Consider the following 27,782-nt stretch of genomic DNA (forward strand, 5'->3'; position numbering starts at 1 on the left):
TCCGGTTGCCGAGGCCGAGGCCGCGGTCGGGACAGCGGGCCAGGGTAGGCCATGGCCGTCAGTCAGCTGGAGCCCGGCGCCGTCGCCGAGCGGCCATTGCACGGCTCTCTGGTCACCTCCAACCTGAGTGTCCCGCTTGGCACCGCTGACGGTCCCCGCGGCTGCGAGAATGGCGCCCTGATGGGCAACTTCGGCATGTTCATCCAAGGCTTACTCGGAGTGGTGGCCTTCAGCCTGCTGATGCGTGAGTGAGGGGACCGGGGACTGGGGCTCGGGGACTGGGGTCCGGGGGACCAGGGACTGGGGTACGGGGGACCAGGGACCCGGCCGGGCGTGGGGTTCCCTCCCAGATTAAACATAGCTGGGCCCGTGGAAACGAGGGAGGATAAATATTAACTTGGTTTCACACTGAGCTCTCACCAGTGAAATCAAGCAAGGCATAAACATTGCTGCCAAACGAAAGTTGGCACAGAAGTTGGCGAATTGGATCCAGAATTGGCAAAAGTAGACAGATGCTTGCTTTGTGAGCAGGTCGGTTATTGTTTGTTATGGACAGTAATGTTTGGGATGAATGGGATCAGTAAATTACGGGAGGCTAGTACATTTGCACATTACACGAAAATCAGTAGGGTTGTTCATTGTGAGAACCAACGTAGTAGACAACAGAATGATATTGATTAGTTGATGAAATGGGCAGAGCATATCATATGCTTATGGAATGTAATCATACATGATGTGATGAACATTTGATGGAATAATAAGGCCACACAATGATTAGAACCACAGTGGACGTCTAAAGATCCAATTAAGGGTAACATCACCCTCCTCTGCAAGCGGAAGGGGAGAAGGAGGATATTAGGAATTGGAGACCCATCTCTCTGTTGACTGTGGATTACACGATCTCCAACAAGCCCATTGCCATCTTCTCTGACACACCAAATCGCCACAATCTTCTCTGGAAGTAGAGGCGTTGATGGGCTTTCTTTATCATTGCATCAGTGTGCTGAGTCCAGGAAAGATCAGAAATATGCACACACCAGGAATTTGAAGCTTTTGACTCTCTCTACCATTGTCCCATCAATATTGACAGATTTGTGGGTCCTCAACCTTCCTCTTCCAAAGTCCACAATCAGTTCCTTGGTCTTACTGACATTGAGAACCAGGTTGTCGTGCTGGCACCATTTGGCCAATCAATCATTCTCACTTCTACACTCTGACTCATCGCTGTCTGTAATTCGTCCATCAACGGTGGTGTTGTCAGTGAACTTAACGATGGAGTTTGCACTGTGCCCGGCTACACAGTCGTGAGGAAAGAGTGAGTAGAGCAGGGGGCTGAGCGCACAGCCTTGAGGTGCTCTTGTACTGATGGTTATTGTGGAAGAAGTGTTGCTGCCAATTTGAACACTGTGGTCTGTTGATGAGGAAGTCGAGGATCCCGTTTCAGAGGGATACGCGGAGACCCAGTTCCGTGAGCTTGATAACTATCTTGGAATGATTATAGTATTGAATGCTGAGCTGTAGTCTATACACAACAGCCTGACCTTTGTGTTTTTATTGTCCAGTGCAGTGTGGAAAGCCAGTGAGATCACATCCTCTGTTGACCTGTTGTGGCAGTAGTCAAATTGTAATGGGTCGAGGTTCTTGTTGAGGTCGGAGTTGATATGTGCCATAACCAACCTCTCAAAGCACTTCATCACCATGGGCCGTCACCTTACTCTTCTTGGCCACTGGTATCATTGATGCCTTCTTAAAGCAGCAATGAGAAATTGAAGATGTCTGCAAAAACTCCAGACAGTTGGTCTGCACAGGCTTTAAGAAGGTGACCAGGTATAGAATCAGGTCCGGATGCTTTTTGAGAGTTCACCCCCAGAAGGAACTTCTGACATATGCCTCTGTGACAGAGATTGTAATACCATCAGGGGCTTTGGGGCCCGGAAAGGAACATAATTGTTCTCCCTATCAAAGCGTGAGTAGAACGCAATTAGCTCATTGGGGGGTGATGCTTTACTGTCACTTGTGCTGCCCCCTGATTTCGCCTTGTAGGCAGTGATGGCATTGAAGCCCTGCCACAGTTGCCAAATATCTGCCTCATCCTCCAGCTTACAGCTAAAGTCCCTTTTAGCCTTTTTGATGGCCTTATCAAGGTCATATTGTATACCTCTGTGTCGCCAGACTTGAATGCCCAGGATCTGGTCCTCAGAAGAATGAGGATCTCCTGGTTAATCCAAGGCTTCTGGTTGGGAAACACTTGGATGGTTTTAGTAGGAACACACCCCTCCACACATTTCTTTATGAACAATTGTGGCATATTCATTCAGTTCCATTGCCAAGTCCTTAAAGAGTATACAGTCTTGTCCTTGTATACAAGAACATTGTTGTTGTGTACATTCAGGACAGATGGTGGGCGCATACTGTTACACAGAATATCTCGTGTATGCATGGTGAATGTGCTCCCTTTGGGGAGGGAATAGGGAATTGGATTCAACTACTCTACACAAACATTGACTGTGTCGAGCAATGGTTCAAAATAAATAACTTCATCATCAAGTTTGGAATTAGGCAGAGTTGCCCACTTCCCCCTGCTTTGTTCGTGTACAATGTAGAACCTTTCACTGAATCTATTAGAAAGGACTTCAAGAATCAAGAGTGTTTAATTGCTGTGTACCAAATTAATGATTTTTTTAAACTTTTTCGGCACATTAACACAACAAGACGGTACACAGATAGGAAAGGTTTAGAGGTATATGTGCCAAGCACAGGCAAATGGGACTAACTAATGGGGCATCTTGATCGGCATGGACAAATTGAACTGAAGGGCCTGTTTCCTTGCTATGATTAACACAACAAATAAATATACAGTTCACAACAATACATTAAATTATCAGGGATATTAGGTATAACTGATGTTATAACAGCAAAGTGCTGTTTTGTCATCTATATCAATGATTTGGATGAGAATGTACATGGCATGATTAGCAAGTTTGCAGATGACAAGAGTCGGTGGTATTGTAGATAATGAAGATGGTTGTCAAAAATTGCAGCAGGATCTTGATCCTGCAGGTTGGCTGAGGAATGGTTGATGGAATTTAATATGGAAATATGAGATGTTGCATTTAGGGAAGTCTAACATAGGTAGGACCAACACGGTAAAGTGTAGATGGAGTCAATGATGGAACGTCTGGACTGTGTGATGGACTGGTCTGTGTGATGGACTGGTCTGTGTGATGGACTGGTCTGTGTGATGGACTGGTCTGTGTGATGGACTGGTCTGTGTGACGGACTGGTCTGTGTGATGGACTGGTCTGTGTGATGAACTGTTCTGTGTGATGAACTGGCCTACATCTACAGCTCTGCAATTTATTGCAGTCTTGGGCAGAGCAAGCTTTAATAAAAACCCAGCAGTATGCTTTCCGTAGATGTTTGTTGGAGACTTTGGAGACATGCCGAATTTCCACATTTTCCTAAGGAAGTAGAGGTGTTGGTGTGCCCTTCTTTGGGCTCTCGCATCAAGTTGGTTGGTCTACGACAGATCGTTTATAATATTAACGCCAAGGATCTTGAAGCTGTTAACCATTTCCACTTTGGCACTATTGAATTTCCCATAGCCCGACAAAATTTTAGTTTTCTGATTAGTTTGCTATGCAATTTACTAAAATCCATGTAGATTACATTAGTAGATATTGCCTCATTGATCGTAACTTATCAAATAAGTACCTTGAAGGTAAACATTTATAAACAGTTGAGGTTTATTTTTGTCTACTTTTTGCAGTGAAACGTTTTCGAGAACCAAAGTATGAGAGGCGACCGTGGAAGATATGGCAAGTATTGAGTAGCTGTAAAGCTGAGCTGTAGGGGCTATGCCTCGGAAATTGGGTGGCTCACTATTGGGTTATAAAGCGATATTGTGAATGGCATTTGGTGTTTATTATTGTAAGTTTCCTTTCACTGAATAAGTGTCCAGAACTACTAAAATAAAAAAGTCATAACATGGGAAGATGGTCTCAGCATGGTTTTCCAGACATGCCAATTGAGCACTGAGTGATCAGGGCACAGTCAGGTTTGACAGCCAGCAAGCTGTGGAGTTGGAGAGCGTGGTGAGCTTGATGTTGTCACTGTAGCCAGCCATGTGCATCAAGAGAGGGTCTATGTTGTCCCACTTCTGCGGGCCTGGGCTAAGCTGGAATGAACAGCATCATTCAGAGTGCAGATGACTAATAATCTCGGAGCTGCGAAGAATCTGCCCTAATGTGCCAGCCAATAAGAGAGTATGGTTAAAGGTCATGGTGGAAACGGCAACTGAATCTTTTTTTGTTGTCCCTCCCTCATCATTCATGGAATCCCCACCCAATTTACCATTGCCAGCCAACCAAGACAATTTCCCCCACTCCCTTCTGTCTGTAGGCCAAGTGCCGCTTCCTTCAATTCCCTCCACCCAGCACTTCCCATCATTATGTATGTTTGCTCAGGTTGATACCATGGGCATGGTAAAGCCATTTTGGTCCATTCATTCACCCCTCATCAGTCTCCACTTCCCCTTATGGGACTTTGTTTCAGTGTATCTGTTGTAGTTGCCTTGCCCATTCCCTGCCATCTGCCAACGCTGTGGATGTCTAAAGTGACTGATCATATGGCTGTTCATACTGCATTCAGATCTTCAGATTATAGTGTTTTAAACTGTTATTCATCTTAACTGCCTATTTTCTAAACTTAAATCAAATCATCTCTAATAGATGAGCATTGCTTTTGCAGGTTTTTAGATACCTCAAAGCAGGCTATTGGCATGCTGTTTATCCACTTTGCCAACGTCTACTTGTCCGACTTGACTGAAGAGGACCCATGTTCATTGTGAGTGGCAGGATTTTCATGTGATACAACACATACATGTTCAAGGTTGCTCTTTTTCAAAAGCATTTCATTTGCATGTTCAATAATTTTGAAATGTGCTCATAGAATCTGTTGTGTGGAGTCTCTTGTGGCAGTTAACTTACAATTGTACAATGTAAGATTCTGCCTTTGCAGAACAAACTAATGGTTCATATCATGCTACAGATAGTTCTGAGTGATTCTGCAACCAATGGATAGGTTCAAAGCTTTGCAGTGAATTATGGTAAACAATTAAAAACGTAATGAGTAGAGGAGGCTCCCAGAATGTCTGCCTTCAACTTTGACAGTGAAACACTGCACTAGATTGTCAAACGGGGTGAAGTGTTCGCAGTGAATGTCAACCAGAGTAACTGAGTGAATCATTCTGCTTATCGTCCTCCTGGGATCCCAACTATTACAAAAGCAGTCTTATGTCAATTCTTTATGGTCCATGTGATACAAAAACATTAGATACAAACAATATGAGACCAGATAATATCCCAGCTGTGGTGCTGAAATTGTCACTTCAGAACCTGCCATGCAGACATACAAATTAGGGGCAGGAGTTGCCCATTCCACGCTATCATGCTTCACCATATTGTTACCTCAATTCCATTGCAGCTTTATAAAACTTTAGTTAGGCTGCATATGAATGGTTGTATGCAGTTCTGGTTTCTGCCTGAATTAGATGGTATTAGGTATAAGGACAAAGTTGGACTAATTTGGATTATTTACTCTGGAGCTTCGGAGGCTGAGGAAAGACCTGATAGAAGTATATGATAAGAGGCATAGATGGGGTGGACAGCACCTTTCTCCTAGGGTGAAAATGTCACAGACTACAGGAATTGGCTTTTAAGTGTTTAAGGCAAAATTTTAAGGAGATTTTCATGTGAAGATTCTTTGACTGGTTAGTGCCTGGGTCATGCTGATAGAGGTGGTGGTGCAAGTAGATACATAGTGGCATTTAAGATGGGTTATGCAGATAATGGAGGGATATTAATCACGTGCAGGCAGAGGAGATTAGTTTCACAACATTATGTGCAGCACAGACATTGTTATAGAACCTGTCTCAAACACTTCTTCTGGTAGCTCATTCCACTCACTCACCACCTACTGCTTGACAATGTTGTCCTTCAGGTTCCTATTAAATCTATCCCCAATCTTTTTAAACCTAAGGGCTCTACTTCCTGGCACTCTTTCCAATTTAACAACATCTTTGCTATAACAGGGTGACAAAAAAGAACACAATACTCCAAATGTGGCCGCACCTATGTCTTGTACAACTAACATGACCTTTCAATTTCAATTATCAATACATTGTCTGGTGAAGTCTACGTGCCAAAAACCTCCTTGACCACCCAATCTAGTTGTGACACCACTTTTAAGGTGCTATGTACCTGCATTACTAGATCCCTCTGCTCTACAATACTCCCCAGTGCCCTGCCATGCACTGTGAAGGTCCTCTTGTTTTGTATTCCTAAAATGCAACACCTCACACTTATCTATATTAAAGTCCATTAACCATTCCGCAGCCCATCTGATTAAGATTCGGCTGCAATTTTTGATAACCATTTTCGCTATCTACGAGGCCATACACTTTTATGTTATCTGCACTCTTATCAATCATGCCTTGATATAAACCACAGACAGCAACTGGTCCAGCACCTATCTCTGAGGCACGCCACTAGTCACAGGCCTCCAATCTGAAAAAACAATCTTCCACCATTATCCTCTGCATCCTTCCATAAAGCCATCCTTCTATTCAGTCGGCTAGCTCTCCCTGGATCCGATGTGATCTAACCTTCCAGAGGAGCCTACCATCTGGAACCTTATCAAATGCAGATAACATCTATGGATTTGCCCTCATTAAGTTACTTCTTCAAAAAACACAAATCAGATTCATGAGACACAATCTCCCACATACAAAACCATACTGTCCCAGGTCCCAACATTAATTATGTTCTTAAAAAATGCTCATGATGATAATTAATCACATTGCATCTATTGAGTAATGCTTTTGTTTTTGCTTTAGGTATCTAATTAATTTTCTTCTGGATGCCACTCTTGGTATGCTCCTGATCTATGCTGGAGTGCGAACTGTAGGTGTCCTAGTTGAATGCCAACATTGGGATTCTCTTCGTTTTGGAGAGTATGGTAATGTAAAACTTTTTGTTGTTCTACACCAATGAGGGTGGGGGGAAATTGATGCATATTTGTATGTGAAGGACAATGAAAGACTCTTTGTTGTAGGTAAACCATGCCATAAACTGCAAGTGCTTTATGTTTACATGGGGCATCATAAATTGCTGAAGTTTTGGTTGTTGGAAATAATCAACAAGTCTTTGTCGGGGATCTTGATTTTTTTCTAGTCTTGCGATCTGTCAGACTTCTAAGTACAGGAAGTCTAGGTACCTACCATTTTTAGTGTAAAAAAAAAGGTTTGCCCCCCTCGCCGTAAAGCTATGCCCTCTAGAGTTTGATATTTCTGTTTTGGGGGAAAAGGTTTTTACTGTTTACCCTATATATGTTTCTCTTAATTTTATATAATTCCATCGGGTCTCCTTTCAGCCTCCAACGTTCCAGAGAAAACAATCCAAGATTGACAAACCTCCCCTTATAGCTGATACCCATTAACCATTCTGGTAAACCTCATCTGCACCTTCTCAAAAACTACCCCTTAATGGGGTAAGCAGAAAGCACTTAGTGTCTCAAATGTGGCCTAAGCTGTCTTATAACGTAGCATATATATCACAGATAACAGTGATCCCAGACCTCCAGCCAGAATCCTTCACCACCACCCTCTGTCTTCTATGAATAAGCAGCTCTGAACCCAAATTATCAAGTCAGCATCTTGATGTCCTGGATCAGCCTACCATGAGGGACTTTATCAATCATTCCCTCAGTATTCCATGAGGACAACATCCATGGCCATGCCCTCAGCAATCACTTTTGCTACCTACCTACTCAAAAACCCAATCAGGTTCGTAAGATATGACCTGCCGCAGGACACCAATGCTGAATGTCCCTAATTAGCCTATTCTTTTCCAAATGCGTGTAAATCCTATCACAAAGAATCCTTTCCAATAGCTTCCCTACCATTGACATGCTTAGGGGAATTAGGTTATTTCTGTAATACTCTCTAGATACTTTATAATTGTATACACCTCATTGAAGTCTGTGCCATCTTCCAAAGAAAACAATCTCATACAATGTATCCCCATAGCTACAATATTCCAAACATTGAACTGAGAACAGTGTAGCACAACAGCAGGCCCTTTGGCCCACAATGTCCGTACACAACATGATGCCAAGCTAAACCACTCTCCTTTGCCTGCATGAGATTCACATCCCTCCATTACTTATATTATTGTGCCTCTTAAACACCACTAGCATACCTTTATCAGCTTCCACCACCACCATCTCTGGCAGAGTGTTCCAGGCATCCCCCGCTCCCTGTGTGTAATTTTCCTCGCACATCTCCTTTAAACTTTCCCCCTCTAACCTTAAATCTATGCCCTTGAGTATTTGACATTTCCACCCTTGGAAAAGGGTTTTGACTGTCTACCCTATCTATGCCTCTCATAATTTTATGTACTTCTGTCAGGAATCCCCTCAACCTCCGAGGCTTCAGAGAAAAGACCTGGTAACGCCATTTATCTCCTCTACACCCAGTCCAGTCTAATCATCTCTTTCTTGAAAGTGGTGATGGGAACTATACGTAGTGCTCCAACTGTGCAGTTTTCAAATTAAAATGGAAAAATACTGAAAACACTCAACAGGTCAGGCAGAATTTGTGGAAAAAGAAGTGGAGGTAAGATTTCACGTCATAATCCCTGTGGCAGAACTCTGCTTGACTTGCTTTTTTCCCCCCCAATTTATTTGTTTTCATTTAATGTTTCAGATCAATGACCTTTCCAATATTATAGGAAGCACGTGACCATTCTATAAGAAGTAGATGATTACACTGGCGATAGTACAGAGGAGATTTAGCAGGTTGCTTGCTTGAATTGAGTCATCTGGCACAGAAATAGGCCAATTCATCCATGCTGTCCAACATGCCCATCTAATCTAGTTATATTTGACCCTTGTCCCCCTAAACCTTTCCTATTCATGTATCCTATCCTAATGTCTTTTAAATGTTGTAATTGTACCTGTCTCAGCTATTTCCTCTGGCAATGTTCCTAACACCCATCACCCTCTGTATTAGAAAGCTGCTCCTCAGATTTCATATTAAATCTTTTCCCCTCTCATAGTAAACCTCCAGTTCCGGTTTTCCATCCCTGAGAAAAAAGACTGTCGCATTCACTTTACCTGTGCCCCTCATGATTTTATACACCTCTCAAAGTGCAACACCTTACAATCGCCAAGGAAACTACAACTGCCATTTCTTTGCCCATATTTACTGTATTCTTCACAAAAGGCAAATAATTAATGTAACATAATTAGGAAAGCTCCGAAATACATTTTTTGATTTACTACTTGGGGAATTGATTCCAAAAGTAGGGACATTATGTGTCAATTACATAGGATATTAATGAAACACCATCTAGAGTGTGCAGCTTTGTTTCTCCTCAGTGAAGAATGTGAAGGCATTAGGTAGCAATTCAGAGATTTACCAAAATGATATCTGGAAAGTGTGAGTTATCTTATGAGAAACAATTGAACAGCCAAGGCTTGTTTTCACTGGAGTTTAGAAGAACTAGAGGTAATGATTAAAACATAGAATCCTGCTGGGTCTGACAGGATCTGAGAGGATAATTGCACCTCTTGGAGCTTGTTACTTTCCTAGTTCTGTGTGTTTGATCTGAATTGTTAACTTTCTCTTCTCCCACAGATGCTACCTGACCTGCTGAGTGTTTCCTAAAGTTTCTGTTTGTTATTACTATTAGTATAGCAGGTCAGACACTGTCCATGGAAAGGGAAGGAGAAAAAGTGAGTTTTTGAGTTTTTTAGTTTTAGCATTCGGCCAACTGTGTCCACACCAACCAGCAATCCCAGCACACTATCACCATCCGACACACAAGAGACAATTTACAGAATTTACAATTTTTGCCAAGCCAATTAACCTACAAACCTAGATGACTTTGGAGTGGGGGAGCTCCCGGAGAAAACCCCACGTAGGTCATGGGGAGAATGTACAAACAACACCTGTGGTCAGGATCGAACTCGGGTCACTTGCGCTGTAAGACAGCAACTCTACCACTGTGCCACTGTGCCACCCTTGCTAATGGTACACATTAGAATGGCTGGCTATCTTAAACTGTTGACTTCTCTGAAGTGCTCATTCTTCCAGCTCTTATATTAGCTGTCAAAACTGAGGAAGTTTGGCAGGAAACCATTTTTATACATTTTGGTTTCACCATGTAGAAATTGCAACAGTGTTTATATATAGTCCACCCATTTCAGGGCACCATAATGTTTGGGACACAGCAATGTCATATGAATGCAAGTAGTCATGTTAGGTATTTTATTACATATCCTTTGCATGAAATGACTGCTCGAAGTCTGCGATTTATGGACATCACCAGTTGCTGGGTGTCTTCTCTGGTTATGCTCTGCCAGGCCTGTATTGCATACTATATGCTTGTTTTGGGTTCTGTTTTAATAATAATAATAATACACTTTATTGTCATTGTAAATACATACAACAAAATTTCAGGCTCACTGCGTATCAGATAAATAAATAACAGCACTGAAAACAGCAAAAATGGCAAGAAAAACATTGTCATAATGTGCAATATTCCACAGTTTAGTGTTATAGCAGTACAAAATATTGGCTATTGAGGGGGGGGTGGGGGAATCCTTTAGGATGCGTGATGCCTTCCGCAGTCAACGAGAGCTATAGATCTTTTTCCAGATGTGTATTGGTGATCTTCTGGGCTGTATTGATGACTCTGTAGAGCCTTCTTGTCAGCCGCAGAACTGTTGCCACACCACACCAGGATGCCATGTGTCAGGACACTCTCAATGGGGCAACGGTAGAATGACACTAGCAGTTGTTGTGGCAAGTTGACTTTCCTGAGTGATCTTAGGAAGTAAAGTCATTGTTGTGCCTTCTTTACCAGGGACTGCGTGTTAGTTGACCACCTGATATCGGCTGAGATGTGGGTGCCCAGGAACCTGAAACTGGAGACTCTGTCCACTCTTTCTCCGTTTATGTGCAGTGGGGGATGGTCACCCTGCTTCTTCCTGATCGATGATGAGCTCTTTTGTTTTCTTGGTATTGAGTGCTAAGTTGTTCCCTCCTCCCTGTAAGCTGACTCATCACCCTCAGTGATCAGCCCCGCCACTGTTGTGTCGTCTGCAAATTTTATTATGGTGTTTGTGCTGTGGGTCAGGTATGCAGTCATAGGTATAGAGAGAGTAGAGGAGGGGATTCAGCACACAGACTTGTGGAGCTCCTGTGCTGAATGTCGGAGTGGGGGAGTGGTGGGGTCCCATCCTGACTGACTGCGGCTGGTCCATTAGGAAGTCCTTAATCCAAAGGCAGATGTTGTGTTTGAAGCCTAGGTCGAACAGCTTGGAGACCAGTCTACTGGGTATGATGGTGTTGAATGCAGAGCTGTAATCCACCAATAGCAGTCGTGCGTATGCTCCCCGTTGTTCTAGGTGGAGCAGTACAGTATGGAGGGCAGTGGCAATGGCATCATCTGTTGATCTGTTTGCTCTGTATGCATATCGGTGTGGGTTGAGGATTGATGGGAGAGCAGCCTTGATGTGCTTAAGGACCAATCTCTCCAGGCACTTCATGATTATTGGTGTTAGTGCAACCGGCCTGTAGTCGTTGAGGCAGGTTACGGCTATCTGCTTCGGAACTAACACTATTTCCGATATTTTTAGCCATGTGACGACCATGCATTGTGCCAGGGATTGATTGAAAAGATTTGTAAATACGTCGGTTAATTCATCAGCACAGTCTCTGAGAACCCATCCTCGGGCCCCATCCGGACCGGCTGCCTTCTGTATGTTAACATTCCGCAGTGTGTGTGTGACATCAGCAGTCTGTATGATGAATGTCTGGCATTTTCTCTCCAGCATATAAAAGGCATGCTCATTTGGGTTCAGGATGTGTCTGTACACTTTAGAATTCATTGTGCTACTATCATCAGCAGTTGTATCATCAATGAAGATAAGTGAGCCAGTACCTTCAGCAGCCATACATGCCCAGGCCATAAAATCCCCACCACCGTGTTTGACAGATGAGGTGGTATGCTTTGGTTCTTGGGCAGTTCCTTCTCTCCTCCATACTTTGCTCTTGCCATCACTCTGATATAAGTTAATCTACGTCTCATCTGTCCACAAGACCTTTTTTCCAGAACTGTAGTTGCTCTTTTAAGTACTTCTTAGTAAACTGTAACCTGGCCATCCTATTTTTGTGGCTAACCAATGGTTTGCATCTTGCAGTGTAGCCTCTGTATTTCTGTTCACAAAGTCTTCTGCGGACAGTGGTCATTGACAAATCCACACCTGACTCCTGAAGAGTGTTTCTGATCTTTCGGACAGGTGTTTGGGGATTTTTCTTTATTATAGAGAATTCTTCTGTCATCAGCTGTGGAGGTCTTCCTTGGCCTGCACTGGCAGTCCCTTTGCGATTAGTAAGCTCACCAGTGCTCTCTTTCTTCTTAATGATGTTCCAAACAGTTGATTTTGGTTAGCGTAAGGTTTGGCTGATGTCTCTAACAGTTTTATTCTTGTTTCTCAGTCTCTTTCACTTTCATTGGCACAACTTTGGTCCTCATGTTGATAAACAGCAATAAAAGTTTACAAAGGTGATGGAAAGACTGGAGGAAAGACTAGATGCTGAGAGCTCTCTTGTACCTGCACTAAGGAGGCAATTAAACACACCTGAGCAATTACAAACGCCTGTGAAGCCATGTGTCCCAAACATTATGGTGCCCTGAAATGGGGGAACTAAGTATAAACACTGCTGTAATTTCTACATGGTGAAACCAAAATGTATAAAAATACCCTTTAATAAAATCTGACAATGTGCACTTTAACCACATGTGATCTTTTTCTATTACAAATCTCAAATTGTGGAGTACAGTGGCAAAAAATAAATGATGGGTCTTTGTCCCAAACATTATGGAGGGCACTGTATGAGTCAGGTGGGGATATTACAGCAGGCAGCAAAGGACAAGGGGTGGATTTTGCTCTTTGTCAGTTGTGTATAGAACGTGCAGGATTAAAGGGATGTGCTGAAGTTCCTGTTGTCGCCATATATGGTGATAAATGTCAGCTCTGTTAAATGCAGTGGGGATGTTGCTGGAAAATAGCTGACTAATGGGATAGCATGTTTACATTTAACACACATAATAACAAAGTATATCCAAGTTGTAGATGAGCCAAATTTTCTGGGAACTTTGACCTGTGTAAATCTATGTGTAAACGAACCTTCGGGTGTCTGTGATGTCTCAAACCATTTTGCTTTGCATTATAGTGAATATAACATTGTCAGGCGTTTTACTATCCCCTTGTATCCTTTAGTAGGTGGCAATTCCAGTAGAAGTGTCCTATTAATTTTGATGACATCAATGTTCAGAAGTGCAAATCTAAACAAAATGCTGGATGTATTCGTTCAATCAGGCAGCATTTGTTGTGAAAGAGAGAGTTACCTGTTCCTGATCAATCATCAGAATCAAATGTGTTTACAATTGCTGAGCCTAGGGTAGTTGGAGCAAAGAAAGGGAAATATGTTACATGGCAGAGACTAGGTTAGATTGAATAACTTGAGTGGAGGCTGTGCGTGCTCGAGAAGGTGATCAATCAGAAGAGGGGAGAAGAGATGAACAAAGAAAAGAAAGGCGATACTGTAAAATTCACAGCACTACAGGCGGCAGAAAATCATGCAAATACTTTGGCGGCTTTTGGGGAAGGAGAAAACAGGTCTAATGTTGTGGCTTGATGATCTTTCTTCAGGGCTGGCCAGTTCTGATAAAATTGAAAAAGCGAATTATTGAACCGTACAGTAAAAAAACTGCATATTACAGTTAACTACACAGAGAATGGTAGGACTGTGGAGCAGAGGGATCTAGGAGTGCAGATACATACAATGCCCTCCATAATGTCTGGGACAAAGACCCATCATTTATTTATTTGACCCTGTACTCCACAATTTGAGATGCCGGAGAAGATAGTTGAAGCTGGTACTATCATAACATTTAAGGTACATGGATAGGACCGGTTTAGAGGGTTATGGGCCAAGCCTGGGCAGGTGGGACTAGTACAGATGGAGCATGTTGGTCAGTATGGGCAAGTTGTGCCAAAGGACCTGTTTCCATGTTCTGTGACTATGTAACAATTTAAGAGGCATAGATAGGATAGACAGTCAGACTATTTTTCCCAGGGTGGAAAAATTGGAGGGCATCACTTTAAGGGGAAGTTGAAAGGAGATGTGTGGGGTAAGTTTTTTTTACACTGAAGGTTGGTGGGTGCCCGGTACATATTGCCGGGGGTGGTGGTGGACGCATTCAATTAGAGACCAAGTCTCTCATTATTAAGTTAGAAAATAAATTCATCTTATAATTAATTGGTCAAAATTACTCATGTCCTCTATAAAATCTTGAGGAACAAAAAAGAAAGTGTGGTAAAAGTGGTTGCATAATTATTATTAGTAGTGGCCGATCTAAATAGAACCTCTTTAATGTTTTGCCAATGATCAGTAATGTGGATGGATGTGTGGATATTTAATGTGTAGCCAATTGTTTTCATAGTTGCAATGCTTGGTATGTATCCTGGATTATTGTAGGGAAAGTTAGCATAAAGGCAATAGATAATTTAGAACCGTATTCTCACAATAGGTTCACAATACATGGGATTTTTTTGCTTATTTTTGTGGTGCTCCTCGGAAAAAGGAACAAGTTAGGAAAATAGGAGATGGACACAAACTGCTGGGGAAACTCAGCAGGACAGGCAGCATCACTGGAGAGAAGGGATGGGTGAGTTTTCAGGTCGAGCCCCTTCATCAGACCCGAAATTTCACCCATTCAATCTCTCCAGAGATGCTGCCTGTCCCGCTCTTACTCCAGCATTTTATGGCTATCTTCGGTGTATAACCAGCACCTGCAGTTCCTTCCTACACATTAAAAAAATAGAGCATGAGTTGGCTAATCAGTTCATCAAGCGTGCCCAGCCATAGATGCTGCATGGTAGGCTGGCCGTGAGATTAGATCACATGAAAACCAAGGCAAGCTCCCAATTGCATACAAAATCAGCTTGAAGGTAGGAGATAGAGGATGGTGGTAGGAGGTTGTTTTTCAGATGGAAGCCCGTGACCAGTGCTGTGACCCGATCAATGTTTGGTTCACCGTTATTTATAATTTGTATTAACAATTTGGATGAGCATGTAAGTGGCCTAGTTAGTAAATTTGTTGATAACACTAAAATTGATGGTATAGTGAGGAAGGTTATTTAAGATTAAAATGGGATCTTGATCCATTAGGGCCCAGGAATGGCAGGTGCAGTTTGATTCCAATAAGTGCGAGGTGTTGCATTTTGATAAGATAATAGTGGGCAGAACTTGCACACTAATAGTAGGCCCCTTGAAAGAGTTTCAGAACACAGAAGCCTCAGGTGCATAATTCCTTATAAATGGCGACATAGATAGATAGTGGTGTCATCAGTTAGGGTATTGATCACAGGAGATGGGACATCATATTACGGCAGTTCAATACATTGGTATGGTGACATATGGAGTACTATCTACAGTTCTGGTAGCCTTACTATAGTAAGAATGTCATTAAACTGGAAAAGGTGCAAAAAAGTTTACAATGATGTTACTGGGTTAGGATCATTTGAGCTATTTGGAGAGCTTTGTTTTATTATTGTTGCATGCAATAAGATACAGTGGAAAAGGGTTTTTTGTTTGCTGTTCAAACAAATCATACCATACATAAATACAATCATACCATACATGACTACAACAGGAGGCGCCAAACAGAAAGTAAGAGTACAGACTATAGTGTTACAACTACAGACATAAGTGATGATTTTTTTAAAGTTCAAGTGCTGCAACAAGGAACAATCCTAGAGTTTCACACCATGAAAACAGACCATTCAGCCCAAGCCGTCCATGCCGAACAAGATGCTCCTCTAAGCGTGTCCCATTTGCCTGTATTTATATCCCTCTGAACCTTTCCTATCCATGTACCTGTCTAAATGTCATTACGGTACCTGCTTCAACCAATTCCTCTGGCAGCTCGTTCATTGTGTGTACCACCCTCTATGAGAAGGTTATCCCTTAAGTTCCTATCAAATCTTTCCCCTCCCTCCTTAAACCACCCAAATCTAGGGTGAGCCAGCCAGATGGATACAAAATTGGCTTGGTGGAAGGAAGGAGTCAGAGGGTGGCACTGGAGGCCTGTGACCAGCAATATGCTGCAGAGAAAATGATGCTGGGCTGATTGATCCACTGTTGTTTGTCATTATTACTATGACAATTTGGATGAGAATATAGGTAGCATGATTACTACGTTGATGGAAGATTCCAAAATTATTGTGGTGAACAGTAAGAGGGTTATCTATAAGGTTACCACCAGTTCCAGATCAACCAAGAAATTGTGCCAAGGAATGGCAGGTGGAATTTAATTCACACAAGTGCAAGTAATATATTTCTGGAAGATAAACCAGGCCAGTAAATGGCAAGTGCCCTACAGAGGCAAATGGCATGCTCGCCTTCATTGGATGGGGCACTGAGTCCAAGAATTTGGACATCATGTTACAGCTGCATAGGACATTAGTGAGACTGCTACTGGAATAAATGTGCAGGTCTTGTCGCCATACGAAGGAAAAATATGATTCAGTTATGGAGGGTGCAGAAGAGATTCACAAAGAATGTTGCTTGAACTGGAGGACCTAAAAGGAGAGACAGGATAGGCTAGAGCTCTTTTCCCTGGAGTGAAGGAGGTTGAGGGGTTACTTTATAAAAGTTTACAAGATCATGAGGGACATAGTTATGTTGGAGTAGGGACTGATTTAAAGGAGACCTGAGGAACAACATTTTTACACGGAGGGTGATGGATATATGGAACGTGCCCCCAGAAGAAGTGGTAGAGGCAGGTACAATGAGAGCATTTAATAGACATTTAGACAGATTTGCGTATATTAAGGTTAAGAGGGATAAATGCAGGGAAATGGAATGAGCTCAGGAAGGCATGAACGAGTTGGGCTAAATGTCCTCTTTCAATGCTGTATAACTAGCAAAACTGCTATCAAGGTCCTACATGGATGGTGCAAGTTGACAAACTGTACCCAAAACTAGCTTGGCGACAGGAGACAGGGGTTGATAGTTTCTGCAGTTGGACGCCTTTAACTTGTGTTTTTCCACAAAGATCATTCCAGGGGAACATTATATATAATGTTTATAATATAGATGTGAATGACTTGGATGTGAATGTGGAGGCAGGATCAGTAGGTTTGTGGATGACAGGTTGTTGATAGTGTGGGAAGTAGTCTTCTCGGTAGAACCATTGAACAGTGTCTCTTGTCACATGGGAATCGGTAAGCAAATTGGGGTTAGGAGAAGGATCAGGAGATCATGAACAAGGTGAACTTGAGCGGTGCAGGGCTAGAGCAGAGATGCCTTGGAAATATATCTGCGTTATTACTGCAGGTTTGGGAGTTATCAGTCTAAAATATAGATAAATAACTTTTGATAGAGCTTCTCCAGTCAAATATATTCAAATATGAATTGCAGTTCCTGGCAAGATTTCTTAAAAAGAATGAGTGTAAAGACACTGTCTGATCGTCAGTTTTGCACACCAATTGACGTGGAACAGTTGTTAACTTTCTACCTATGGTAATAATTCCATATACTGAACTGGTGTTGCAGGAGACCCACTGGAATGCAGTGCCTGGATTGGACAGTGCGCACTTTACTTACTGATTATGATGTTGGAGAAGACTGTGGTGATTATCGTGCTGCTTTTACCTCAGTGGAGGAAGGTTTGTATCTCTGGCTCTCCAGAGAGCCTTTGTTCTAACTATATTTGTATAGATTTTTCCTTCAAATGTTGTCATTAACATTAGTTAAAATTAACAGATTGCTGATAGATTTATAAATTAGATGTTAAGATTACCAATTCTGCTAAAACATCTTTCAATTGAGTTTCTCAATACCATGGGTAAAATGAAGCTGAAATGGTGTAGGAGACAGCGGCATTGTGTAATAATGGAAATTTGGAAAAATTCTTACGGGCCTGTCCCACTTAGGCGATTTTTCAGCGGACTGCCGGCACCTGTCAATTCTCCAGCAGCCGGCTGAAAAACCGGGAACTAGAATGGCGACTGTCAGAGCGCGCACACACACACACGCGCGCACACACACACGCACAAACACACATCGCAAAGGCGGGGGCCAGGGCAAGGTTATACAGACACACCGCGATGAACAGGAAGGTTAAGACGGCTGGCACAGTGTACGGTAAGTCCTTTAAAAGAGGGAGATGGGGGGGGGGGGAAGGAAGGGAGAAGGAGTGGAGACACTTTTAAGAAGCCAGACAACTTTTAATAAGCCAGAGATACACAGCTGTGAAGTTCGACGGACATTTAACATTACCGGTCGGTTATCCTTGGTTCTGTAAACTCCTGCTTACGGTTTTTTCCCCCCAATGAACCAATGAAAATGACCGGTCAGCAAAGGCGATTAACTAAAACTACCTACGACTACCTCGACTACATGGCGACCCCACTACAACTGTACATACAACTACAGGATTATTGATTTTCTCCATGGCGACCAATTTTTGGTTGCAGAAAATTTTTCAACATGCTGAGGCCGCGACTAGTTCCCAGAATGCGGGAACTCCTCAAGACCATGAAGGAGACTCACCAGAGACCACCAGCGAACATGTGGCGATCATGTGGCGAGCGCAGAGTCTCCTGCACTCACCTAAAAAGTTGCCTAAGTGGGACAGGCCCTTTAACATGTCAGAAAAGAAACAGCACATCAGACAACTATGAAGAAAGAAACAATGTAACCGAGCAATTGACCCATATGGCATAAAAACAGTCCTTTCAGTCCAACTCGTCCATACTGACCATGTTGCCTAACCTAGTTAGTTTCTGTGTGCTTGCATCTGACTCGTATCCTTTCAAACCCTTCCAATCCATCTACCTGTGTGTTTTAAGTATTGTAATTGTATTTGTTTCTACGACCTCCAGTGACAGCTCGTTCCATGTACATGCTACTCTCTTTAAAAAAGAAATTCCCCTCAGTATCCTTTTATATCTTAACCACATCATCTTAAACCCATCCCCTCAATTTTTAGGTTGTCTTGCCCTGGGGAGAAAAAAAACTGACTATTCACCTAATCTATACCCCTCATGGATTGTGTAACCTCTAATGTCAACAGCCGGCCCTCTAAGCTCCAGGGAAATAGCCCCAACCTATCCAACCTTTACTTATAATAAAGCTCTCCAAAAGCAGTAACATCTTCAAAAAATGAGCTAAAAATGAGAGGCGGAGTGATGCAATGCCAGGCAAGTGAGGAGGATGATGGTGATATGGGGTGTGTGGAATAAGTGACAAAGGGTTGAAGTGAAATGGAGATAAAAATGTGTCATATAAGGTAGGAATGAAAGGAGTGAAATGTAAAGCCGGAAGGAAGGATATGGAACGGGGGAATTGGGGGACTCAGAAAAGGGAGGGGTGGGAGATAAGCAGAAGGAGAAGAGAAAAAGAAGAGTGACTGGAATGTGAGAAAGTTGTGCATATTGGGGTGGGCGGGAGAGTAAGGGCGGGTTGGGGGTACTGATTGTACTTCATACCTGCTGGAACTTCCGATTACTGGCTATTTTGGTTATTTTGCTATTGGTTTATTATAGTCACGTGCACCAAAATATATTGAAAAGCTTTGTTTGTGTGGGATCAAGTCAAATCATGCTATACACTAGTACAAAGAAACCATATGCAAGTGCAAAGGGAAAAATACCAGAGTGCAGAATTTGGTGTTGCAGCATTATAGCACGACTGAGCTGGCTAAGCTGACACTCTCAGTGTTGTGGTTCTGCAAATCATTTTACTGATGTTGGTGGAGGGTGAGAGTAGGTGTTTGAGAAGATGGTTCATAATATAGAAGTTGGAGGTTTTGGGTGTTTTTGTATATGAGTGTTGCAATATGCATTCAGGTTTACGTGGACTACTTAAAGGAGATTGCGAGTAAAATGGTCAACGAAACAACTGGAAATGAACGTGCTGATGCAAGATCTTAACCCAAGACATCGGCAATTGCTCTCCACCACAGATGCTGCTTGGCCCACTGAGTTCCTCCTGCAATTTGATTTTTGCTCAACAAAAGAACTGTGGATTGAGAAAATTTGTTTGCAGAAAGGCTTTCTATCGTATGTATTTAAAATGAATGTCTATGGTTTACAGGTGGCTCTACTTAATCCAATCCAGAATCCGCAGTTGGAGCTGGCTATTGTGATGCTGATTGTCCCTTTTTTTGTCAATGTAAGTAACTATTCCAGATTAAGCTTTTGAACTGTGATTTTTTAATGTAATTTCTGAAATTTGTAAATTTGTTCATAAGAAATGAGATGCAGAATTGGGAGCGCCATCCATGCAGTTTGTAACTTGAACACTCGTTTCTGGAAAATGCTCAAAACTATTTAAACCAAATGTGACGAGCTTGCAGACCAACAATGAGTGTCTGTCATGGAACCTAGATATATCTGTTACACTTAACATGATAGGATGTAGATATGATTTGAATTATGTCGAAAACTTCTGAGTCCATCAGTACTTTATGCTGACATCTATCTTTTCCCTTCCATTACTTCCAGGCATTAATGTTTTGGGTGGTGGATAATTTTCTAATGAGGAAAGGCAAAACTAAAGCTAAACTGGAAGAAGAAGGTGGCGAGGATGATTCTAGAAGTAGCAACAAAGTTAGATACAGAAGAGCAGCATCACACGAGGAGTCTGAGTCTGAGGTAAATGATTCAATATATGTAGCAAACAACAGTGCCCCAGGGATCAGTGCTGTTGTTTGTCATCCAAATTGTTAATAAATGTAACAATGTAGTTAACATGGTTCCTAAATTTTCAGGTGACAACAAAATTGTTACCAAGATAGGTGAGGACAGGAGCCTATCAATTACCAATGGAGGAAATGAGTCAAAGAGTAGTTGTGAAGGGTTAGTTTGACTCCTTCCTCCATGGCAATGTTAAATCCAATTAGCTAGCTGAGCTTGGATTCTGCGCAAACGGACTTTCCAGACTGGCTTTCCATGCAGCACCTTGTCAAAGGTCTTACTAACATCCACATAAACACTGTTTACTGCCCTGCCCTGTATTTTCAAATAATTCTATCAGATTTGTGTGACATGATTTCCCATGTACAAAGCCATGTTGATCGACCCAATCTGACAGTGCCCACTTTGGGAAATAAGTCAAGACTTTGTCCCAGGTTTGAGTGGCTTTAGTCATATGGATAGACAGGATAGATAGTTTCCATGGGGAGGGACAAAATATGAGGGAAATATTTTCTCCACTCCATTTCACCTTTAGCCTTTGTTACCATTTTCAACCATATTTGTATACACCTATCATTTGTCAGGCTTTGCCCCAACCCACCACTCTCTTGTAGCTTTCTTCCTAATACCCCAACAACATCATTCTGAAGAAGGATCCCGTTCCAAAACGTAATTTGTCCCTTCCCCTCCTCAGATGCTGCCTAACTCACTAAGTTCCTTGACACTTTTTTTGCTCAAGATTCCAGCAACTATAATCTCTTGTGTTTCCAAGATCTAAAATAGCTTTTCGCCTGCTTGGTACTCAGTATATTAATCCAGAAAAACTAATTTACATTTCCTGAATTGATTCTTCAACTTATTACTGCTCATTTGACTTGGCCAGTCTGGATGTGATGTCTCCCTTTTACAATATCATACAAGTTACATACTCTTCTCATTTTCTAACTTCTGCCATGCCAACTACTAAAGGAATGTTGGAATATACTAGGCTAAGTGGGACCTGTTGGGTCCCAGTCACACGGGAGGCCTGGTCACCCCCCCCCCTCCCCAACATAACCCATTCCCCAAAGCAATATTCCACCACTCGGGGGAGGGGTGTGTGGGGGAGGGGGGAGTGGGGGAGGCGGGTGTGTGGGGGAGGCTGACTCCGCAAGCTGCTCAACACACTGCCCTCCTTCAGCTTTTTATTCTCCTCGCCGCGTTATTGACAGCGGGTTCCGGAAGGGGCGTTTTTTACGATTTTTAAACCTTCATAACTTTTGTACTATTTCACCGATTGGAACAAAACTTATTTGACTTGCAGCAGAGGAGAATGGTAAAGTGGCGAAAAATCATAGCGCTAGGGGGGATCGTTTTTGCGCAAATTTAAATGCAACACAGACAGGAAGTGGTCAAGATGAGAGTTTTAGTAATAGCATAGATATGTTTAATGTGGTTCACAGATTCTCATTTCGCCAGATGATGAGTTGGACGAATCTGAAGGAGATGAAGACTTGAGGAGATTGGCAAACGTAAAGGCCGTTAAGAAGAAGTTGCGGTTTGGGGTTCTCCCAGTATGACCCAGAATGACCACAGACCGCTAGTCCTTGGAGTTATGAGGAGAATCATGCCAATGCAGACGGAATATTTTCCTTGCTGCAAACTACACTGTGAAAGTGAGCTTTGTACAATATGTGGAGCAGCACCGGGATCGGAAAGAAGATTAGGGCGAGGCTGAGGTGCTTTGTGCTTGTGGTCTCAGCTCCCCTCTTTGCACTGATACCAAACATTCCTGATCAATGTTACCTATTATTTGCACATGGATGATGTTCAGGGCCGTTGGGTGCAGGAGAACAGATTTCTTTCAGCACGTCAAGTTTTGATCCCTTGTTGTAAGTTATTAAATATGTCGCTCAGTCTGTTTGTACCTTTAATATATTGACCAAAAACTCTGAATTTTCAACTCTGAAAGTCGACAAATAACAACTCTTTTTTTTCAGCACAACATGATTGCGTTGGAGATCTGTTAACACGTGACAAATTGGCAATTACCAAATTGAAAATGCTGGAACAACAGATGGAAGGGCAAGAATCTAGCACCTTAATTTTAACCTCATTGATCCAATTTTCCCTTCTTGCCCTGTATCCTCCATCCATTCTCACACCTTCTTCCCCGCTCACTCATTTTTTCATCTCTCTGCTCCCCGCCCCTCCCTCCTGTTGTCTTTTCAAACTTGCCCACCCATTTGGACCATATCCTTTTGTCTCTCCTTTTTAAACATGTATGTTAGCAGTTGAGATTATTTTGCTTTATTTGTGAAGTGTTTCACATCTCCGATGGGTAGGAGGCTAGTCAGTTGCAACAATTCTCACATTGGTGGAAAAAAATAATTACAGGACAATTGCCCATCACTGTCTGACACTTGAAATGTTCTCATGTAATTCAAATAAGTGAAGAAGGGTCCCTACCCACAACATCGCCTATTCATTCCCTCCACAGATGCTGCCTGGCATTTTATGTTTGACTCAAAATTGCAACATCTGCAGTTCCGTGTTTCTCTGTTCTCAAGTAATTCCCTGGTTCTACTTCATCACCTGCTTCAACAGAACAAATATATTTCAATTCATTGGTGACAGTTTATTGAAGCTTCTTGTTCAATATTAAGATCTGAATGTGTATGATTTTCATTTGAAAAAAACTTTGACAGAAACATTCCTATCTACATTTTGTGTGGGAGATTTGGGAGGTACAACTGTTGCACAGTTCAAATGACAATTAAGATGGTGTTGAGACACCTTTTAGAATGGAGATTGTACTACCTGGTTTATACGTGTCCTGAGTGAGTTTTATGGGATAATGTAAGAGAGCAGATATCTGAATCTAATCTGTGTTGACCCTGCCCTTGGAGTAGTTGATGATGTTGCTGGGCACATGAATTGATAAATATTCCATTCCCATCATTGATGTCACTCACCTTCAGAATATTACTTTACTTGTACATAGAAAGAGAATTTCAACAAGACCGTTATTTCTGGTAAAGTATAATGATTTTGATAATGAATGGTTTGAACAAATTGTATTCATTAGCTTATTAACAACTGTATTGCATTTGAGGAGGACAGGTCTGTGGATTGCAGTGTGCACCCTTTATACTGAATCTGTTACCAACTACTTATTCTGCACTGAATGATCTCCCACCACTCCCCATTGCCAGACTTGAAATAAACCTTAATGAACTAGAATATATTTTTCATGTAAGTGAAAAATTAACATAGCACATTGAAAAGCACAGCACGGGAAAAGGCCCTTCGGCTCGCAATGTTTGTGCAGAACATGATGCCTACTTAAACCAATCTCCTCTACCTGCATATTCTCCATTACCCTCCATTACCTGCATATCCATTTGCCTATCTAGTCTCTTAAATGGCACTGTTGCACCAGCACCCTTTGGAAGTGAGTTCCAGGCGTCCACCACTGTGTGTAAAACAAACTTACCCCCTCTGATCTTGAACCTACGCCCTCTTGTTTTTGACATTTGCACCATGGGCGAAAGATTCTGACTGTCAAACCCTTTCTATGCCTCTCATTTTGTATACTTCGATGAGCTCTCCCCTCAATCTTTTATACTATAAAAAAAACAATCCAAGTTTGTCCAACCTTTTCTTATAGATTATACCCTCTAATCCAGGCAGCATTCTGGAAAACCTACTGTGCAGTCACTTCAAAGCCTCCATATTCTTCCTGCAATGGGGCAACCACAACTGCACACAATACTCAACACGTTTTCAAAATAGTAAACTGAAGCTTTCACTTGAATTTAAATTATTGATGTAATTTGGAGGTTGAATGGTAGAAGGACATCAGGTTTACCTATTTGGAATTGCGGTTGAAACTAAAGCTGTGTATCAAAGACAAGCTGCTGCTGCTGAGCCAAGTTAGAGATGATTTGTGGCTCTTTCTCAAGTTTTAGGGTCACAGAACAAATTGGCAAAGACACAGGCCCTTCAGCCCACTAGTCCAGGCCAACCGAGGGATTGTTGCCGTGTGTATTGGAAGGAGGATTCTATGGTCCAAGGGAGGGCGGAGGGAATACTGGGGAGGGAGGAGACTGGATAAGAGCAATTATGAAAGCAAAAGCTGGTGATGGGGAGATAGAAGATTGATTTTGGGGGAAATGAAGGGAATGTAGCAGAGATGGGAGAGGATCAGGGAATGACAATACAGGCTTTATAGGAGAAGTTTGATGTGAAGGAGGGAGGTTGAAGTGGGAGGAAGAACAGGCACTGCAGAGCTGCTGCGCAGATAACTGAAGAAACAGTGTTGAATGGAGTTGCTGTGCAGTTGTGGAGAGTTAGGTCAGCAGTGGTGCGGGTGGAGATGGGATGAGCTCAGAGGTGGAGTGATAGGGGTTTGATTGGAAACTACGTTGTGCATAGTTAGGACTGCTAACAATGTGTTTGATCCATTTCATAGTTCCTTAAACATAGAAGGAGGCCCTTCAGCACATTGAATCTTTGCCACAAAAAGCTGGAGTAACTCAGCCGGACAGGCAGCATCTCTGGACCTTCTCTCCAGAGATGCTGCCTGTCCTGCTGAGTTACTCCAGCTTTTTGTGTCTATCTTCAGTTTAAACCAGCAGTTATCTGCAGTTCCTTCCTATACATTGAATCTTTGCCAGTTCAGCGGTCTCATTCCTTCACTAATTTACCTGTAACCTGTTCTCCCAATATCACCATCAACTTCCCTTAGATTCCGCAACACATGGAGCAATTTGCAGTGGTCTCCTAGACCCTCCTAGGAGCAAGAAGAACATGCGAGCACCACATAGACAACACTGAACCAAGGTCACTGACGCTATCAGGCAGCAGCTTCACTAGCTGCACACAACACTGCACAACCACTTTCCTTATGTAACCAATTTTGGTTGTTCACTAATAAAATGGAGAGTTGTTCATTTTACTAGTGAAAGCTAAAATTGTTAGAGAACATATCCTGGTGTTTGCATTTTTCAATATTGCAATAAACTAAGCAGCAAAGTAATCTATTATTTTGGCGGGGTTTACATTTAAATCTGTAGTTATTATTTACTTTGGTATTTCATAGTATGACCTGCTTGAACAATAAGATAATACTAATTTTCACTATGTTCTCTCTCCATATAGGTGTAAATTAACAAAACATTGCCCTGGATTATTACTGATCTTAAAGCTGTCCTTTAGCTGAATTTTAAGTTTGAGAATTTGAGAAGGTGATATAGACTTGAATTGTTTTAAAGTGAATATGAGGTACATACTATTTTCTTTAGAAATGTCTTCTAATTATTTAAAATTGTACAATCTCCATGTACCAGTTCTCAGCATAGCGACAGATCTTTTCCAAACTGATCAGTTGAAGTAGAGCAAACTAAGAGTTGGAATTGCATGAAGTCGCTACAGCTCTGTTGCAGTCATTGCCAGGGTACCAATCAATGCTATTCTCAGCTGTTCTCAATCTATCTCATGTAGCAGAATGTTAGACTACACATCAGAGGGTCCTCACTCCAGTGGCATGTTTTCTCCCCACAGTTTGTGTACCAGTCACTTTTGGGGATATTATTGTGGGCAGATGCATCTGACCCGTAGTTTATGGACTGCAAGTTGACGTGGGTTTTCTCATCATTGTTCTCACTACCAACCTGACCCCAGCCTGGCAGAGCTCAGCCAGTCATGTTACTGAGCCACTCCTTGTAATGAACACTGAAGTTCCTCACTCAGTTTATGTCCCATGCCTTGCTATTCATAATTCTTCTAAGTTGCACCAATTATGGAAGAGTTGCTTGCTCATCAGTTGAGCAAGGATAATAGTTAGTCATAAGCAGGATTCATTGCCCTTGTTTGATCTGGAGAGTGAATTGGTATGTATAGGTCCAGCAGGCCAACACACACCCTCTAGCTTAGTCACATCCTACACTATGCTGACCAGAACTGCACACAATATTCCACGTGCCGTCTCACTCTCATCTCGTACAATTGTAACGTTGCCCTGACTCTTGTACTCGGTGCCCTGACCAATGAAGACAAGTGTGCCAAACACCTTCTTCACCACCTATGTTGCCAGTTTCAGGCAACCATGACGGGCACTGCCTGACTTGCATAATAGACAAACTTATGTAAGCAAGTCTTGAAGCCCACTGTTTTATTTTCAAGTTGCAAGTCTCGGGAGCAAAGGGCTACTGCCGTCGCATGCGGCCATTTCCGCAAGTTATTTAGTCGGCTGTTCTTGCGGATGCTCCCATGTGGTCTCTGCGTTGAGAAGTACATTTATGCGTGTGAAGTAGCACTTCCATTTCCCACTTGGGATGCAACCCTTAGTGAGTTGGGGAGCATCTATACTTGCATCCCTCGGGTTCTGTTCTACAACATGTTCTAGGGACCTGACATTCAGTGTATATCCTGCTCTGGTTTAACTTCCAAAAACTTCATCTGCCATTCCCTCCGCCTACTTTCCCAACCAATCCTGTATAGACTTTCAGTTCAGTAAATTGTGTTTTGTGCTTCCTTTCCATAGATGAGATTAGCAGGTAAACAAATATTGGAGGTATACTTTATGCAAGATTATGCCTCAAATTTAGGCAGCATTTTTATCTTATTGAAGGATTTAACAACAGCTGTTAAAGGCTGTCGGTGTAATTGGTAACAGAATGGCCACAACAGGTATAACTGGATTTAGATGTTTTATTGCTTGGTACTAATATATTCAATTGGGTCGTCCGTCATTCCTCTAGTATGGTTTATATACTGCAGAAACTCCTGAATCAGTGAAACACTTCAGAAGAATCAGCAAAATGCCACTTTGGCAATCAGGAAGAGTTAATTATATTTGAAAATGTCTGGGAGTTGAGTATAAGCTGTATGTACCTTGTATTTTACTTTATATTAAAGTATTGGGAATTTCAGAACTACTTTTCTGGTGCCTGTTATTGATG

At 42.2% G+C, this 27,782-nt stretch overlaps 1 protein-coding gene across 3 annotated transcripts; it reads left to right on the top strand.

The window, feature by feature from the left end:
- On the top strand, window positions 1-27,758 carry LOC116983234 (store-operated calcium entry regulator STIMATE-like). Of its 3 annotated transcripts, none has more exons than XR_004414653.1 (9): window positions 1-244; window positions 3,770-3,818; window positions 4,750-4,845; window positions 6,896-7,017; window positions 17,693-17,805; window positions 20,237-20,314; window positions 20,647-20,796; window positions 22,281-22,709; window positions 22,818-27,758. XR_004414653.1 is itself a non-coding variant. In XM_033036904.1 (8 exons), the coding sequence occupies exons 1-8, from the start codon at window positions 52-54 to the stop codon at window positions 22,395-22,397; spliced, it is 918 nt and encodes a 305-aa protein (XP_032892795.1). In that variant the 5' UTR covers window positions 1-51; the 3' UTR covers window positions 22,398-27,758. The 3 variants fall into 3 exon arrangements, 1 of the variants encoding a protein (XP_032892795.1); XR_004414654.1 differs by having other exon boundaries at window positions 25,981-27,758; XM_033036904.1 differs by having other exon boundaries at window positions 22,281-27,758.
- Window positions 27,759-27,782: the final 24 nt, after the last annotated feature.

The sequence above is a fragment of the Amblyraja radiata genome, chromosome 18 (assembly GCF_010909765.2).
Source record: "Amblyraja radiata isolate CabotCenter1 chromosome 18, sAmbRad1.1.pri, whole genome shotgun sequence".
Taxonomy (NCBI): Eukaryota; Metazoa; Chordata; class Chondrichthyes; order Rajiformes; family Rajidae; genus Amblyraja; species Amblyraja radiata.